The 18,552-nt window shown below is 45.6% G+C and overlaps 1 protein-coding gene across 2 annotated transcripts in view; it reads right to left on the minus strand.

The window, feature by feature from the left end:
* Positions 1–18,552, minus strand: part of LOC306808552 (sodium/hydrogen exchanger 2-like) — a 516,475-nt gene that overhangs the window by 485,993 nt on the left and 11,930 nt on the right. The window contains exons 6-13 of one of the 2 annotated variants that reach the window (XM_079319226.1): positions 16,320–16,409; positions 14,188–14,258; positions 13,265–13,429; positions 12,734–12,848; positions 11,446–11,571; positions 6,617–6,693; positions 6,231–6,274; positions 5,607–5,728 (exon numbers count right to left, since the gene is read on the minus strand). In XM_079319226.1, coding sequence (XP_079175352.1) covers positions 6,250–6,274; positions 6,617–6,693; positions 11,446–11,571; positions 12,734–12,848; positions 13,265–13,429; positions 14,188–14,258; positions 16,320–16,409 — 669 coding nt within the window. In that variant the 3' untranslated portion in view covers positions 5,607–5,728; positions 6,231–6,249. Of the gene's footprint in view, positions 1–5,465; positions 5,729–6,230; positions 6,275–6,616; positions 6,694–11,445; positions 11,572–12,733; positions 12,849–13,264; positions 13,430–14,187; positions 14,259–16,319; positions 16,410–18,552 lie in introns of those variants that run through there. The other variant, XM_079319225.1, reaches the window with a different exon arrangement.

An 18,552-nucleotide genomic window follows, 5' to 3' on the forward strand; every position in this document is an offset into this window, starting at 1 on the left:
TATATTCCTGTGACATGCCAGGAGGCTGAAAGAAGAAATTTAAATTACAGTCAAAAATCAAGTTCTGATTTTCTTACCTTAGCCTTAGTCATGAACTGCTCTGAACAAGGGAGGGGGTTGATGTTGTTGGCTTCCCTATCCTATGGGATTTTGTGTTGCCAAATTAATTTCCAAATCAATTTAATATTTAAAGTTACCTGTGAACATATGGGTATCTCAAAGTAACTGCACACTAGTTGGGGAACCTGGAGAGGGATGGGAAAAATTTTGACTACATTTCCTATTGAGGCATACAGAGTGCTGAAACCTCTCAATCTTCTGTTGTCCTTATAGAAGCACAACAGAATTTAAATTATAATCATTTACCCTCTGCATTGTGTTCCTTAAATATTGCAGCTGTAAAATAACACACTGGACCTCACTCATGTTCCAGGGGCAGAGTTGCTCCTGGTTTAACCTGACTGTGAGTATGTGAGGAATTCCAGAGGATGTGGGATCTAGAGGAATCTAGATCTTCACTGACACAGGGAGAAAGGAGAGCTGGGACAGGGTGCAGACTTACCATCACTCAGGGTCAAAACTCAGCCACAGAGGTGGGATCCTGCAGGAATAAACACACCCTGTCCATCCCACCCTCCTGCCATTCCACTGGAAACACTCCCAGCTACTGCTGAGGATTTCCATGTGATCATCCCTCCCTAAACCTCCACTCATCTCATTGCTAAACAAATCATCCTTTCCCACCTCATCCCAGCATATTCACTCTTTTCCCACAGTTTTGAACAGCAATAACACACCCATCCCTCAGTCACTGCTGCCCTACTGCTGCTCTTTGCAGTAAACATAACTGGTTGATTAAATAAAAAGTACATCTTATCTATCCTAAATAATCAGTTAGTGCAATTCCAATCAGACATTTAACTCCCACAATCCTGGCTAAACCTGTCTGAAGTTACAATGACAATTGGTTGCTATTTCTTCTTGTGATCTCCTCAAAGCTGGATACAACTGACAGGAGTCTTGGCAATGCTCAGAGGAGCTGGGTGAAAACCAGGATTTGCACACCAGGAGTGAGGATTTTTTTTTTTTTTTTTTATATCTCACACTGCAATTACATAAAATTAAAATGCAAAGTGGGCACTTGTGTATTTTTGTTTTTAAAAAAGGGATTAATGCACACTTCCAGATTTCTGGGTGTGTTTGGAGCCAGCTGTATTTGGCACTGCTGTTTTCGTGCTACTGCACATCCCGAGTTAGTGCTGTTTGCCATTTGGAAGTGTCCTCAGGAATTCTGGGTCCCACTGGCAGAAAAACCCTGTGTGGCTGAGGCAGAACATTGCTGGTGCCCAGCCTTGGCTCTTCACAGGATGCCTTGTGCCCAGTCAAACATCCTCCAAATTCTGAGGCTGTGGAATAGGAATTGAGTTCCCAAGGTTGAAATGTCTCTCTGTGCACTGAAATCCCACTCCTGACAGGTGTTTCTTTCCAAAGACAGGCTGGACAGGGATTGGAACAACCTGGTCCAGTGGAAGGTGTCCTTGCTCATGACAGGATTTGGAACTGCATCATCTTTAGGGTCCCTGCCAACCCAAACCATCCTGTGATTCCAGGATGATTCTGTGATCCCTTGTCACAGCCCCGAGCACATCCTCATCACCTTCAGGATCCAAAAAATTCCTGGGCAATGAGACCTGTGTGGTCTCTCCCACAGCCTGGAGATAGTGCTAATGATGTTTGTCCTTTGGAGCCTGTGCTGGGATCTCTGGAATTGCCACACCAAAGGCAGGGGGGTGAATTAACCACTAGACCTGCCTTCAGCATCCTCTTACCCACAGAGGTCAAATGCCACCATGGGCAGCTCCAGGACTTCAGTGGATGGAAAGGAAACTTGTATCCTGAGCATTTTATTAATTCCTAATTGACATTGAGGATTTTTTTTTTTTCCCTTAAGCTTTCAAACCAAATTTGTGACTCTCCAAAAGATATACATTCCAGAAAGGAGCTGGGGCAAGTCAGCTCAGATTTTTCACAGAATTGGGTGGTTTACCTTTGAATTGATCAAAGACTCCATCAGCACAGTCTGTGTTGTTATTTCCTGTAGTTTGATCCATGCTCACAGAAAAATTCACATTTTATGTAGATGGATCAACATCTTTTCACTCTCTCATGCAGAAAGCAGAGGATTTCTTGCAATTTGATAGAGAAGTGAGTTTCCAGGGCTGCCTTTGGAGATTTTACCCAGTCCCTTTGGAGATCTTTGCAGACCTTTCTTCATTGGAGCTTGGCCTGATGATCCTGGGTGGTGAAATCCTGGAATAGCTCAGGGCAGGGGTGGAATTCCCATCCCTGGAGGGATTTAAAATCTCTGTGAACATGGAAATTGGGAACACAGGTCAGAGGTGGCCTTGGCAGTGCTGGGGGAATGGTTGGGCTCCATGGGGCTTTTCCAAACCAAATGATTCCATGGTTCTATGATCTCCCTGCTCCAAAAGATGTCCTGTGTGGCGTTTCCTTAGGTAGGAGGGTGAATCTCTCTGGAGTCTCTTCTTTCACTCTTTTCTCCCCAAACCTCAGAACAAGAGGACACCAAGGACAGCAAAGCCAACCAGACCCCGACAAGAGCACCCAAAACACTTTTTAGCACTCAAAAGCACCCAAGCTTCACCTTGGAAAACCATTAACATCCCCAATGGTTTCACAAAGAACAAACCCCCAGCCTGAGCTGTGCTGGGAGGGAGAGCAATAGATACCCCTGCTGCCATTTGCCCCTTTAATTCTGCATTTAATGATAATCTCAGTTCATCTCCATCACATGCTCCTCTTTCATCTCCCCCGTCTCCACGTCTCTTGGAAGAAGCACATAAGCCTGGATGTTGAAAGATCCTTAATGGTTCTTCTGAGGCTGAATCCCCTCCAGGACTTGATGTCAGGAGAGAAAAAAGCTCAAATTTGCCTCACCTGCTTCTCAAGCGCTGCGAGCCCTTTCCAGGATTAAGTCATTATAATCTCCTTAAGCAGTCGTGAAATAAAATAAACACAAGTGTGGTTTTCTGCTCAAAATAAAAATACTAAAGTTCACATGAGGAAATGCTTTTGGAGTTCTGAGTGCAGGGGAGATTTTGCCTGATTTTCAAATGCAGCTGATTGATGCCTTTGCAAAGAGTTTTCTGATGTGGTTTTTGGGCTCTCTCTTTGCCATCCAGCTGCTCCCCCTCATTTACAACTTTTGCCCATTTTAACCTGAACTTTCCAGAGACTCCTGTAACTTCCAGAGTAAGCACAGAGCAAAAACTCTCTGAACTCCTAAAGGAATCAAACTGATGCAATTTATTTCCACAGAACCATGCAATATTCAATGATACACTGAATCCATGTTTTTAACACTTTTTAAAGGACTAAAATCCTGGAAAGAATTAATTAGGCATGCTCTGAAGCCTGAGCACTTAACAGTTTTCCACTCAGTTGTAGAATTTTAAGACCACCAACACTGGATACTGGCAAAGATTATCAAAGGTATTCTGGGCTGAAATACAAACTAGTCAGAGGGCTTGGCCACTAAGTGACTGGAAAATACTTCATAAAAGCTTTAGCCAGGCTATTATATTTTGTAAAGAAATTTTAAGAAAAAATCGACAGTATCCAGAAGGTTAAATTTAGGGCAGAGTGACTCATTGGGAAAAAATGTCCTGCTGGGAATATCTCTGCAGATCAAGCAAATTGTTCATGCAGCAGAGAGGTATTGATGGACCCAGCACTCAGAGTGGGGCTGGAAGGGAATGATCCAGGAAGGATCCCATGCCTGGATCCCTCATGCTGAATTGAGATGAAAATGTACAATTAAAAAAAAAAAAAAATGCAAGGAATTTTTTTTTAACCTTTTTTCCCCACATCAGATAAAATTTCCATTCCATTTTCTGGCATTCTTTGAATCACTTCTGTTGTCTACAACAGTATTACAAAGAAATCTACCCCCACTAAAACAGTCACCATAATGATATTGCAGAGAACTGGTGGGAATCTCAACTGGAAAAACTCCTTATTCAAGTGCCTGATGCCCAGAAAAATGATGGATGCTGTACAAAGATGGCAAGGATGGATGCAAGACAAAGATGGTACAAACACCCAGTATTTCAGACAAAAACAACACAGTTCAGATGTAAAAGCATAAAACCAAAATAAAAGAACCAAAAAAACCCAAGCAAGAATTAGCCAATCACAGTTTCTATCCTTGATTACAAACTCCTTGACAAGCAAATTGATTTAATTTCCTTTTTACTCTCCCACTATAGAATAAAATCTACTCACCTTGGTAAATCCTCCAATGACTATTTACTGTGCATAATTTAAGAAGAAATTTAAAATAATGAGGACATAAAACTGCAGGTGAACAGGGACATTCCAACCCCTGAGAGCTGAGGACCTTGGTTGTCACCAATTTTATTTCCTTGTTACAATCACTTTCCTCACTCCTGACCTTGGGATCACTGGCCAAGGGTTGCAGGAGCTGCTGTTCCAAGAGGATCTGCCTGGAGTGACACCAGAGCCACCCCTGAGTGTCCCCAGCAGCAAGTTGAAGATGCAAGGAGAAAATAATTCAGAGATGATCCCATAACACAACGAGTTTAATTGAAATAGAAGCACAGAACACTTCAACAGAGTCAAAAATGCCTTAGATTGTATCCTGTATTACAACATGCTCAAAGATGGGCTGTTTTCTAAAACCCACATGGCTCCCATGCACATGGATTAAACTAGGAAACAAACCTAAACTGTAATAAATTAACTGAAGATGACAATAAGCCTGTATTAAAATCAATGCATATGTACATGTATGTATATACACATGTAAAACACACATCTATTGCTAAAAACTCCAATTTTTCTTTTGCAAAAAAATGAATTTCCAGTGATGGAATGACCTTCAAGTCAACAGGAACCACCTCAGCTTATGCCAGGACACCATAATTTTTAAAAACTAGTAAGAACATATTTCTCCCTTTTAACTCAGCTGCAATAATTTTTCATTGGCAGAACTGGGTGTGGGACCATCCCTCAGGTAAGACACATCCCCTTACTCAACTATGTGATTTAACTTTGGTCTTCATGAGATTCACGTTCATAGCCAGAATCCATCAGTTCCTGAGGAGCAGAAGAAATCTTTTGCTGTTTCTGCTCTTTCCTCCATCCCCTAATAAAACCTGCTTTGAGATTATCAAGTTTTTCCCAACCTACAATCCAAATGCTCCCTGCTGTTTAGCCTATCCTTGAAAACTAATGAAAAGATCTCATATTTCACCCTCTTAAAACATCCTTCCTTGCAGTTGTAGGCAGTTTCAGCAATTTTCCAAGACTGAACAGGATAATTTTTCCTATAAATTCCTTAGAAATGCCCCCTCAGCCATTCCCTGGCATTGCTGGTGCTCAGCTGGGCATCTTCCCCTCAGTTCTTACCAAAAGTTTAGCACTGGGCAATAACAGCGACTTTCCATGCAAACCACTCTGGATATTCCCAGCCCACATGTCCTGTCCAACATGCATCTTATTTACATTATTTACACACTGAGCAGCCCTCCCTGGAGGAGTCAGAGCCCTGATGAGGAGCCAGAGCAGCCCCTGTGTTGGTGCATCTCCAGGCTGAGCTCGTTCCTCCCGCCCCAGCTCGGTGGGATGGCGCACACGGACTTGGACCGGTTCTCCTTCACCTCCCGCACCTTCTCCGTGTTCCCCACTGTGGGGGAGAAACAAACACCATGAGGAACACCATGAGGAACACCACAAAGAAAAACCCTTTAAAGTTCAGCAGGAAAAAAGAAGCAGCCAGGTGGCCACGTGCTCCTTGGGGATGAGATGTTCCGCTCCAAGGATCCCTTCCCAGTTATAAAACAGGATCACTATCACCAAAGGTCAGGATTTCCATGGAAGAAAAAGCCAAAAGATCCAGGTTTGCACTTTGAAATACATAAAGGATTTGGATCAATATCTTTTTTTTTTTCATTCCCCATCTGCAACTTTTCAGAGCAAAAGTTCACATCAGTGACCACCATAAACCAGCTCTGGAAAATGCAGGGGTCCTGCTGGAGCACCTGGAGTGTCATGTTGTCACATTATGGGATTTTTTTGACAGGGATAAACATGCAATTATGAAGGGTTCCAATCTCCTTCTGCTCTGTCACCACTGTATCTTAGGGGCCACAGTGCTCATGTTTTCCTTGGAGTGGAAAAAAACTTACCCAGAAACAATGGTTTTTATCATTTTCCCCGATTACAGTCATGGCTTTCTATAGGAAGAACATAACTGAAGTATTGCTGGTAAACTGTGGATTAAAACAGCTACATCCCAGGTTGGATGAGGGAACCTGACCTAGCTGGAGATGTCCCTGTTTGTGGCAGAGGGGTTGGATTAGATGGCTTTGGGAGAGCCCAAACCATTCACACCCGTCTCAGGCTGGGCTGAGAGGGACCACTGGAGCTGGGAAGCTTTTGGCCCTCCTTGCTCACCCATGAGGCTCATTTAGGGCCCCCCACTTTGCCCCACATCCTCCCTGTCACCTGCTGGGCCATTCCATGGGATGAGGGTGAGCAGGGGAGGGCAGGGGGTGACCCCAGCCCCCCAAACTTACCGGTGAAGGAGCGGCAGAGCTTGGGCTGCGCGGGAGCCTCGCCCTGCGCCGAGCACGACTCCTCCTTCTGGGACTGGGGAGAGAAGGACTTTAGTGCCCTGAGAAACACACTCCTGCCTCACAAACCAGCCCTCTGCAATCCCTAAGGATTCCACTCCCATTCATTCGACTTTTGCCATGGAAAAATAAACAACGACAACAACAAGGATTGCTAAAAACAGACCGAAGAGATGGCAGGAAGTATTTGCAGATGCTGATCTGCTACGACATAGAATCATGGAATAGCCTGGATTGGAAGGGACCATAAAGATCATCCCATTCCAGTCCTTCTGCTGTGGGTGGGGACACCTCTCACAGGACCAAGCTGCTCCATCCAAACTGGCCTAAAACCCTTCCAGGGATGGGGCATCCACAGCTTCTCTGAACAACACTGGAAGCTCTTCATGGACTGTCAAGAATTTAGAAACAAAACTGAGCCAATGTGAGACGCTTACAGAATTAAAATTGCACAATGCAGCAATTATGTTTTGAGTTCTGGAAGAGGTCTGAGCTCCCCAGGAATGGTCCAGCAGAGAGGACGGGAGCCCTGGAGCTGGGAGTGCAGAAAGCAGAGCTGTCCCCAGGATATGGATGTTTCTCACCTTGGCTGTTCCCCACGCTGGCTGCAGGCCAAGGAGGCAGGTAACGAGCTGGCACTAACGAGCTCCCTGTCCTTTCACTCCAGTGCTAATCTCCACCCTCCAGGACAAAAAAAAATAGGAACGAAAAAAATAAAAATCAGGTAGCACAATGGTGGCTGGATTGTTCTGTGCCTCTGTAAACTGGGAATAAGTCTCTCACGCAGCTGTGATTTGGCACCTCGGTCCAGAAACCCAGACTGCCAAAATAACTCTGGACACCTCCCAGCCTGGTTTGCTGTTTTGTTTCGGTTCGTTCCCCTCCCTCCCCTAACGAGGACCGCTGCCCTCCATCCCTTGTTCTCACTTTCATTGACCATTTTAATAACAATGCCTGCCCGGCTCCTGCAGCAGCGCCTGGCTCCCTGGAAAGCCATTCCCAGGGGCATTTAATGATTCTCAGAGCATGCTCCATGAAAGGGCTCTGACATAATTACCCAAGGCACTGTGTCATTTACGCACATGGCTCACAGGCAGCTCCAAATAAGCTCCTTCTGGGGGAGTGCACTCGTGTTTTGGCAGGAGAAAAGAGGACCAAGTTGCCTGGCTACAGGTGCAAGGATTTTCTGGGTGCTCTGTGGTAAATAAAAACTGTCCTGGGTCTCAGAATCCGCCCTGCCAGCTCAGGCTGGGCTGGAGCCCTGCCTGGAATAAGGCAAGCCCCAAATGCGGCCGGAGCTCGGAGCCAGCAGTGATGCACAGCTCCAGGAAGCAGCAGCCTTTGGCAGGAATTTTGTCCTTAGGCAGAGGAAGGAGAAGTTTCTGCTGGAAATAGATAGTCTTGGAGTTAATCCTCTGGGCTGTGGTTCAGAGCTGAAGTCACCTCGTTCTCCTGCCAAGGTCCTTCTGCCTGGTGTAAATCATTTAACCTGCTCTGGAAGGAGGGAGATGGTTCTCTTCTTGCTGTTTCTCCTGCTTTTTCCCCTTTTGCTCTCCAAACCTCCCTGGAGGAGGCTCCAAGATCCTCCTTCCCTGCTGCAAAGCACCTAAAGAGCAGGAGACCCCAAAGGCACCTAAAGCCACCCAGCAGAGGTGACTGAGTGTCACAGAGGGGTCTGGGGTGGAAGGGATTTCAAAGATCATCCCACTCCAATCCCCAAACCCTCCTGGCTGAAGCCACAGACCTGTGTCCATCCTGCAGAGGCTCTGCTTTCCTGTGCAAGGACATGATTGTCCAGCCAAGATGAGCTTGGCTCCTCCCCAGCCTGGTGAAACCACCAGGCCACATGAGGATGTTCTCCCACACATCCCTGATTTTGTCTGGGGGGAAAAGACCAACCAGCCCCTAATGAAATATGAGTTAACTGAGCTACAACAGCTTCATATTTAACAGCAAAGCTTTCAGCAGCTTCACTATGGAAGAAAAACAGATGCTCACCACACAAAAAACAAGGTTTCTACTGAACCAAAAAGATTTTTTAACTATTCCCTCAGCTCCTAACACTCAAGGTATCACCAAAGCTTTTTCCAAGACTGGCAATGGAATTGCAGGAGTTTCACCAGCCCCACAGGGGTTTCAGTGGCCCTTTGCTGGAAGTTTGTTTCCTGTCCTGGATTTCCAGTTGGGTTTGCAAACACAGTTGTAATGCTTCCATCTCGTGGTGAGATGTAGAATAGAAAAACTGCACCCAAGTTTTCCTTGCTGACTCAAAACCTGGAAGGCCAAACCCTTCCCTGTGGGACTACAAAAGATGGAATATCTGACAATCAGAAATATCTCTAACACTATTGACATTTTTCATTAATGTCATTCTTTAATCAGGAAAATATAATTTTCTTTTCAATTTGGCATGGAAGAAACATGAGTAGCCGATTTTTCCTGAAAATTGGTAAGTACTGAACTGCTTATACTAGGCTAAAATCTACTTTTTAGCAGAGTGTTCTTTCTTTCTGCTGACAAATTCTGCAATCTGTCCTCCTACAGCACAAAGTAGGATCATTCACCCACCCTCCTTAATATTATATAATATTATATATATATAATTAATATGGTGTTAATATTTCAGGGCTTTGTTAGAGCCTTATCCCATCGTTCTGGGGTATCATTTTATTTCTATTCACAGTAAATGAGGTAAAGTAATTTAAAGTAAATGCTTAAAAATTAGCAGAAAAGCTGCAACAAAACAGGCCTGGCTTGTCCTTTGGGCACTGAGGGATGGTTTTTGGGTTGGAGCCACCCTTACAGGTGTCACTGGGATCAGCTCCCAGTATTCACTATCATCCCCAGGTTGGACAGGACATCCTGATCTAGTGGAAGGTGACTCTGCCCATGGCAGGGGGTTGGAACTGGATGATCTTTACACTCCCTTCCAACCCAAATTATTCTGGGATTTATATCTGCTTCCCTTCACCTGGCACAGGGCTGCAGTGAGGGGGTGTGAGCAGCACCAACAAATGCCTCCAATGACAACATTTAATATTCAGCATCAAACTGGCATTTTTCATAATCCCCACCCTCAGAGGGCGTTTTCCATCATCCATGAGTCAGTACACAGAATGAATCCAATTTATTTTGCAATTCCCCAAAAACTATTCTGTTCCCCCAAAAGCTCAGCTGCAAGCACTCAAAGGGAACAGGAGAAACAACTTTCCCAAACTGCTGAATTTCCCACCAAATGCAGCAGAGAAGGGGAAAGCAGGAGCAAAAGGGTTAACAATCAAATATCCTTAAAGTAGGGAACGTCGTGCTCAAAATCAGCCAGAGTTTGATGTTGCTCTTTTGAAGTTTAATTATACCAAATGTTCTACAGGAACATGCCATGTTCTTGCCTATCTATTCTGAATTGTAAGTACCAATCAGCATGTAAATGATCAAATTAAATCCTTTAAGTTGTTTGCAAGAGCCAGAACACCTTTCTGGGAAGGAAGGGCTGAGCACCAGCAGCATTTGGTTCTCGGTGGGTTCCTCCATGATTGGCACTTCCACAAGGAAATTGGAGTGGAAAAAAAAAATCCACAGCACCCCTGAGTTCTTGTGCTGTCATGGAAAATTACTATCTAAATAGGGAAGGGTAATTTATTTCTTTCTGAAAGGTCATTTTGTTCTCCTCAGTGATGGAACTTGGCTGCTCAGATTAGAGATCACAGCTCACACTTGCACAGGGCTCCAGCTCAAGCCATCAAAACCTAAAATTCAGAAAAGTGGGTGAAATTTAGGGATGGCTCAGCAATTACTGCAAGCAACAGCCCTGCCAGAGCTCAAAGAGTGTTTGGACAACACTTTCAAGCACAGGGTGGAATTTTTGGGGCTGTCCTGTGCAGGGCCAGGAGCTGGTTCCATGATCCTCATGGATCCCTTTCAACTCTGGATGTTCAGTGATTCTGCACTGCTGCTGACTGGGGCATTTGGGAGCAAAATATGACAAGGGTTAAAAGCTTTTCCTCTATAGAGTTACAGAGAATGGGAGGAACTGAAAAGATCAAGCCTGCTCCTCATGCATCATTCCTGGAAAACTTTTTTTTTCCACAGCTAAACATTGGCCCAGCTTCTCTCCAAATTTCCAAAGAGCAGAAGTCTTCATCAGGCACAGATATTGTATTAACCCTGTTACTCCTCTGATTCAGAACACAAACCAAGACAGAGCTATGCCAGTAGCAAACTCGAAAAAATTTTGTTTCTCACAGGAATCTGGTAAGCAAATTGCCCTTTATTTTACTTCTTTCAAGCCTGGCCAGTAGATGTGTTTAAAAATAAAAAACTCACCTCCAGAATGAATAAGAAAGATCACAAAAATGCTTCTGTCCTTTCAAAAGAATTGGGGGGAAAATAACACTGAGCAGTTTCAAGTATTTACAGCTTCTCTGAACTGACAATGGGGTAGACAAACTCCTGTCTTCAATGAAATCTCCCAGAAAAGAAAAGAAAACATGGGAAAACCAGACCTCAGAATGTACAGAGTGAAGCCCACTGAGTAACATTTTCTCAGTGAAGAACTTTCCCAGTCTTTGTTCCCAAAGCACTGAACTGTGCTGGGGATGCTCCTCAGTTTGCCAGGAGCTTCACTGGGGAGTTCTTCCCTTGATATTTTTGCTATTCATTGGACACAATTTGGGGTTGAGACCCTTTTTAAAACGCAAGGTAACAAGATTTGCCTTTTGAAGGAACACCATCAGCAGTCTGTGGGGGATCAGGCTGAGCTCCCTCTTACCTCCTTCCTGGAGCTGCTCCCGCTCACCTCCACCAGCAGGCTCTTGTGCCTCAGGATCAGGATCTCCTTGGCTTGCTCTGCAGGCTCAGTGTCCCCAGGCAGGGTGTGCCTGTTGTATGCAGGGCCCTGCAGGGACACAAAGGACATGGGAGCATCCCATGGGAGCATCCCATGGGAGCCCCCCTGCAGCCATCCCACCCATACACTGATTTAGGAGAGTGGGAATAAAAATAGCCATAGAAAGGAGATGGGATTCCAAACTTTGCATTTTTTAATGTGAAGTCACCCAAGAAATCACTGGATGACAAGGCTGAGTCACACATGGTAACAGAATGACTGCAGTGACTGCTCGAGGTGCCTTCCCAGCTTCAGCCCTCAAAGTTTTGTATAAACCCATATAAATCATGCAAACAATGGGAATTCTTCAAAAGCCACCACCCAGCCAAGCTGAAATCTCCCACTAACACCGGTGGGAGCTGGGATAATGCTGTCACTGCAAGGGGTTAGGCTGGAGCAATGCAGGACTGGGCACAAACTGGAACTGTGACTGCATCTTCACCCCTTCCCCATGTCCATAGGTCTCTTCTCAGCCTTATTCCATTTCTTCCTTCAGAAAAGGGACAGGAGGGGGAGGCTGATCCCTCTGTGCTGAGCTGCCCACACCAGCCCCACCCTTAAGGGTGTTTTGGGTGCAATCCATCAAACAAAGGCTTAGGTGGATTTTAAGGCTAAGTCTCCCTACAAACAATTCCAATGCTCAGCCCCTGGTGCTGTGTGAAACTCCAGACAGGATCCACAATTCTGTAAACAGCAAATGGGGTTCATGCCCTGTAACCACTGGTACCAGTCCCACAGCAAAACTGCTGCCTGGATTAAAAACTCTGCAGATTAATTCCCACTCACACCTCTCTCCCACGGGGAAAAATGTACCACGAGGATAACCCCACCCCTGCTCTGCCCTAGGAGCTGCTGCTGGATCTGCTAAGCCAGAGCCTGGAGCCCCACGTGCTCCTCCTTTCTCCTTTTCACTGGCGGGTACCGATGCCGAAAATATTCCATGAAATTATAGGCTGACTGGGTGAACCTTTCAAAAGCTGTCAGGCAGCAAACAGAAATGTGCCACTGACTTGGAAACTGGATCTGGCTCCACACAGCCAACTATTCTCTGCTCACAAAGAGACATCCTGGGTAATTATGGAAATATTCATAACATCTGCTCAGGCTGTTCGGATAACCGAGGAAATTTGTGTTATTGGACACTTCAAATATGGATTGGGAGAAGTTGTACCGTCCTCCTGATCCGGTACAGGTTCCTGGCCAATATTTCCTGTATGTTGTCCAGGACAGCAGGGTTTAGAGTGTCCTCCAGTTTTTGGTCTGTTATGACAGTCCTGTCGCTGCTGCTGCAAAGGAAAGCAGAACATCTTATTTTGGAAGAGGCATGAGAAGTGCATCTCCAAATCTCAGTGTCCCTTTGGGATCCCACCAACAGCTCATCCTTGCAGATGGAGCTCATGGAAAAGCAGGAATTTGGCCTTCCCATCAGAGCTGGGCTGTCCATATGTTCCCTGGTGGGAAAAAGAGCCACGGGGAGCTGTGGCAGAGTAGAACCATCTGCAAGGTCTGAAGTGGCCACCCAGAACATTTAACAGTGCAAACCCATCCAAAATGGGGCAGGAGCCTCTTCCTCAGAGCACCATTTCCCCGAAACTGGTGGGGACACTGGTGACCCTCCACGTGCCCCCATCTGTGCTGGGTGCTGCTCATGCAGCCCATCATTTTCAGCCCCCAGCTGCTGCTCTGGAGCTGTTTTGCTCACAGGAAGGAGGGCTGGGCTGGGCTGTGGCCCAGCTGCCCAGCCTGGGCCAGCTCCATGGCGTGCTTGCGCTCCAGCTTCTCGTAGAGCAGCACGATGCTGGACTTGGGCTGGTCGTACTCCCTGAGCAGGATCTTCTGCAGGTATTTGCTGTTGAAATATTCCAGTCTGTTGGAGAACAAAATGAGATGGGTTTAGCCTCTCCCCTGAGTCACCAGCACCAACAGACCTGAGCTACAGCAGGGTCACAGCCCACGACTGCCCCATATTCCATTAAATTCCATTATCTCCTCATCAGAAATCAATGGTCCAAGAGGTCAGTCCCTAATTATTTCTGCATCACAGTACATGAGTCAAAATATTAGAACTTCACTAAATACAACAAAAACCCCCCAAAAGTGCCAGTTACATCATTAACTCCTCTAGAAGTGCTACAAGCACATGCAGCAGCCACAGATTTAAACACTTCCAGATTCCCTCTAGAGCCATTTCCTCTTCTATTCTGCTCAAGTCGTTGAATAATTCAGGTTGGAAAAGACCTCTGAGCTCATCAATCTCTCTAAGATCTGCTCACAAGGAGCCAGGATTCTCCTCAGCAGCAGTGACTCCCATACCCTCTAGTGGCACTTCCAAGCATGGGCATTCCTAAAAAACCTCTACCAGCTGCATCTCTCTGGACCAGCAAAGAATAGATAGTATTTTTAATATATTTTATGGTATGTGTAATTATTTTTTAAATCCTGATGCTTTTTTTTTTATTATTTTAAAATGTACAAACTCCCAGGAATTTAGTGCAAATTGAGCCCTTGTGCCACGAGGATGAACAAAACCCAGCTGCCCACAGCCGAAACTTTGGGAATAGAAATCACCCTCCTTTTTTTTTTTTTCCTACACGTGTACACAGTTGTATTTTGGCAAATCCTTACTTGTCTTTCCAGTAATACTGTCCCCAGTGTCCAGATATATCTTCAATGCCAGCCAGCAAATGATCCAAGAACTAAAGAGGAGAGAGGATTTCGCTGTACGCCGTTTGCATACGTGATGAACCCAGGCAGCAAACAGCAAAAGCCACACACAACAGGGGATGCTCCCAGCTCCCCTGAGCTGGGAAACAAGCAGAGAAGCACTGGGATAATTCTCCATCCACTCATCCACTGGTGCTGGAGCACAATGAGTAGTTTGCTTTCAAATGGGGGCAAGCAGAGAGTAAGTGCTGAGGGTCATGGATGTGCTCTCTGTGATAGGTACAGAAGGGCTGGTGGTCCCATGTTCTGCCCTCTGGGCCTTGACCAGCAGGGAAAGCTCATTTTGGGGGTTTTGAGGACAATTTGTCTCAGGAAATCAGTATCTTCAGGATAGAAATGCAGGTAACACGTGAATGATGCTTTGACTTGAGTAATAAAAAAAAAAATGCCTTCCCCTAGACACTCCCCACTAAATGAAATCAGTATATCATAGTTTTTATAGCTACATTATTATGGTTGTTTAATATTATATAAAAAATCCTAGCCTGGTTGAGTCTTCCACCTAAAAGTTAAATCCCTGTAATTTCCCAAACTGCTTTCCCCCCTAATGGTACCTCTGAACTGGGAGAGTGCTCTGCTCTGCTGCCCCTCCACACTCAGCTACTGATGACCCTGGAACTTCTTACAGCTCTATTTTTTATTTTAAACTATCTTTTTGGGGGGTCAGAGACAGAAAAGTTTCAGAGCAGCTGTCTCAGCCCTGCAGGCTGGTGTGGGTTTAGTGTCCTCACATGGCTGATGGCAGCTGTGTGTTCCTCAAACACAACACTGGAGTGTCCCAGGCCAGGCTGGACAGGGCCTGGAGCAATTTGGGATAAGGGAAGGAGGCAGAGGGTGGAATGAGATGAGTTTTAATTCAAATTACTCTGATTCCCTGGAATTACACTCACACACTCAGATCATTGCTCCTCCAAGCAAGAATATCCCAGCTATCCAAAATAAATTTGAGGAAGAAAGCTGCTTTTGGCTTCTCATCCCTGATTTCTACCTATCTGCATTTTTACCTTCTCAACTTAATTGTTGCATTTTCAGCTCACACCTCCTAATAAACACATTTCTGAGATGATTTATCATTCACACCCTAACAAAAGAACAAAGTGTTTTCTGTTCACGACTGGAAAAGGCTCCTGAGCTGTTGTGTTAACCTCAGACAAAGCCCTGCAGTCCAACCCCATTGTGAGGATGCCAAACAGTTTTTACAAATGTCCTCAGCCCCAATGGCTTTATTGCTAAAGAAGACAATGACAATAATATTCCTGAAGGAGCCATACCCACAGAAACGTGGCTGGGATTGAACAATTAGGTGCAGAAATATATTAATTTTCCATTGGTTGCTGATGCAAATGCAAAGGCTCAGCTGAGTGGGAGAGCAGCTGAAGCCTTCTATGACTACAAACACCAACATGTGGGTGGTGAGAACAAGGGGAATGAAATCCCACCTTTGGGTTATGGATGTAGAATCCTGGAATGGTTTGGGTTGGATGGGATCTTACATCTCATCTCATTCCAGCCCCTGCCATGGGCAGGGACTCCTTCCACCATCCCAGATGGTTCCAATCCCCACCCAACCTAGCCTTGAATAAGGGATGGTGGACTTCAGAGGTTCCCTCCTATACAGCACCAACCTTATCCTCCCTTTCCTCATTTTTTAGCAAAAATATCCAAACCAATGATGGTTATGGGACTGGAGAACACATGGAAATTCCTAATCCTGAAAGCAACCAAGCCTCATTTTCTTTCTTTCTTTTATTCCAGAGACCAAAGAAATTTGAGTTAGGCCAGAGCTTAAAATTTTGGGCAATAAATAAGTTTTTCTCTCATGTTTGTGCACTACCTGATGTTACAGCCTGATTGGTGGCTGCTCTTCCAATGCAAAAATAACCATGGTTAGGAACCTGAATAGGACTTCCAACATGGAAAGGGATTGACCTGCAGAGAATTTGGGTAAAACTGATCTGCAGGGTCCCTGGAGACACACACACATTCCAGATGGCAGAATGCTCTGGCCAGGTGTTGAGGGAGGTTTCACTTACCCTAATGTGGATCTGCTCTCCCACAGTGGGAGCACTCTCCCTTTTCCTCTTGACAGCCAGCAGGTCAACGAGGGGACGGATGGTCATTCCCTGTGAAATAAAGACACAAAAATCAGCCTTTCCTCACTCCTGATTTCCCTGCACTGGAACAAAAGCTGCCAGCATGGGGCTGAGCCACAGTGACTCTGTTCTGGTGCTCCAACAGCCTCTCTCACCTGCCCTGGTAAAACCTGCAAAGCTTCAACAGGACTAGAAATTGTTCTGGCAGGTGTATCCCAAACACTTTGTTTGCTCCTGGTAGGAACCTGTCAACAGGAGTTCACAGAGGATGGGGAGAGGAAACCTCTGCTTGCCTCTCCAAGACCACAAAAAGCCAACCAACAATTCCAAGGTCAAGCCTGTGGTTTGCTGTTGCTCATGGCCTCCCAGATGGAAAAGGGGCTTGAAACAAACCAAGTTCAAATGCCTGAAGTGAGGATAATCCTTGAGATTGCTCAGCACGGAGCCTCTGCCAGCAATTGTCTGCTCACTCCTTAAGCACTGTGTGTCACACACCATTACTCCAGCAATCTTTGATGGCCAGCCAGTGGCTAAGTTTCCTAATCAAAGCCTCCACCTGGTGGGAAGGGTCAAGGGAAAAGTTTTAATATCCTTTAAGCCTCGTGAGAGAACTAAAATGCTTCTGTGGTGTGATTCTTAGTCTGGCTTCCTTATGAAATGACTTCTCTAGGACATGTTTACAGCAAAAATGATGGAGTAGTTGATGTTTATGACTTCTGAATGTCACAAATGCTGGCATGGAGGACAGCTGAACACATTTTTAATTGCAGAAACAATTAATGTGTCATTTTAATAGCTAATAGCAATAAAAAATGTGTCGCTATTCAGAGTCAATAACACAGAACTCACAAATTCCAAAATAACAGATATTACAAAAAAATTAAGTTGAGACTGTGCAATTTGGCCTCTTGCCTTCCTGGATAATCAGTCACAGTTGTTTCCATGTTTGGGATTGTTGTGGGAATCCCATGTGCCATTCCAGCCACACATCATTTCCCAGCACACCTGCAGGTCCCCTGTGCTGCTCCTCCTCCCACCAGGGATAACTCATCCCAGGGAGTGTCTGACAGCTCCATCACAGCTCACACAACATTTTCCACCTCCAGGAATCCAGTGGGACAGTGCAGCCACCAAACAACCTTCCCCCTTCACAATTATTACATTTGCTCAGAACATCATGGCAGAGGTCAGGGGCCAGCAAGCTGAGTGAGTGACCTTCCAACAATATTTGATTTTAAAACCACACCAAGAGGCAGAACAATGAGAGGGGTTTGTGACATTCCAGACAAGGCCAGAGAGCTCCCTGGAGAACTTCCTGGTCCATGTGGCACAAATCCAGCCTGCTTGGAAGCACTGAGGACTTGACAATGGCTCAGTCAACCTCCTCAAAATGATTAACCAGGCTGTTGTGGGAAGAGCCCTGGGTTAGGGAAGCCAAAAGAGAGGAGTTTCCTGCCTTGTGGAATGCACTGATAGAGCCATGGGCAAACATTCCTCTGTGGCACAAGGGTTTCCAGCCAGCAGGATTTCCAAGGGAATCATAGGATGTGGAAGGTTTGAACTCTGACAAGATGCTTTGCTGGCCCAAACCAGCCTAAAAGAGCCCAAATCACCCCTGCCTTGGTTCCTGTCCTATTTAACAGACACTCCCCATGAACTCTATATTGGGATCACTGCGAATGTAACGAAAACATTTGGCATAAAACAAGAACAAAAATGTTCCTGCACACTATGCACAGAAGTTGTTTCACAGCCAGTATTTCTCTTGCCCTTTCCACACACAGAATGACCATGAAAGATGCTGGGATGGTAAAAATATTCCCTCCCCAACAATGCATCCATCAATGTGTCTGCCAGCAGCACCACAAACTTCATTTGCAAACCCAGGTTTCTGAAGGTTCTGTTGCATTTACCCACCTTTTCTGTGCTGAGCTCCAGCAATATTTTCCTGCCTCAGGTTTTAAGTGATTTTCCTGTGGTTTTTCCTCCCCCTGCTGTCGTGGTGGCCCTGGCACTGCAGGTCCCTGGAGCCCCTCTGCTCCACTGAATGTATGAAGGGCAGGGGGTCTCCCTGCCACACGGGGTCCTGTTTAACTCTCACCCTTTTGCACGGGCATGAAATCACCAGCTGAGCTTTGAGGTGACACAAAAGCTCTTTTCCCAGCCCGGGGAA

The sequence above is a fragment of the Erithacus rubecula genome (assembly GCF_903797595.1).
Source record: "Erithacus rubecula genome assembly, chromosome: 15".
In the NCBI taxonomy this organism is placed as follows: Eukaryota; Metazoa; Chordata; class Aves; order Passeriformes; family Muscicapidae; genus Erithacus; species Erithacus rubecula.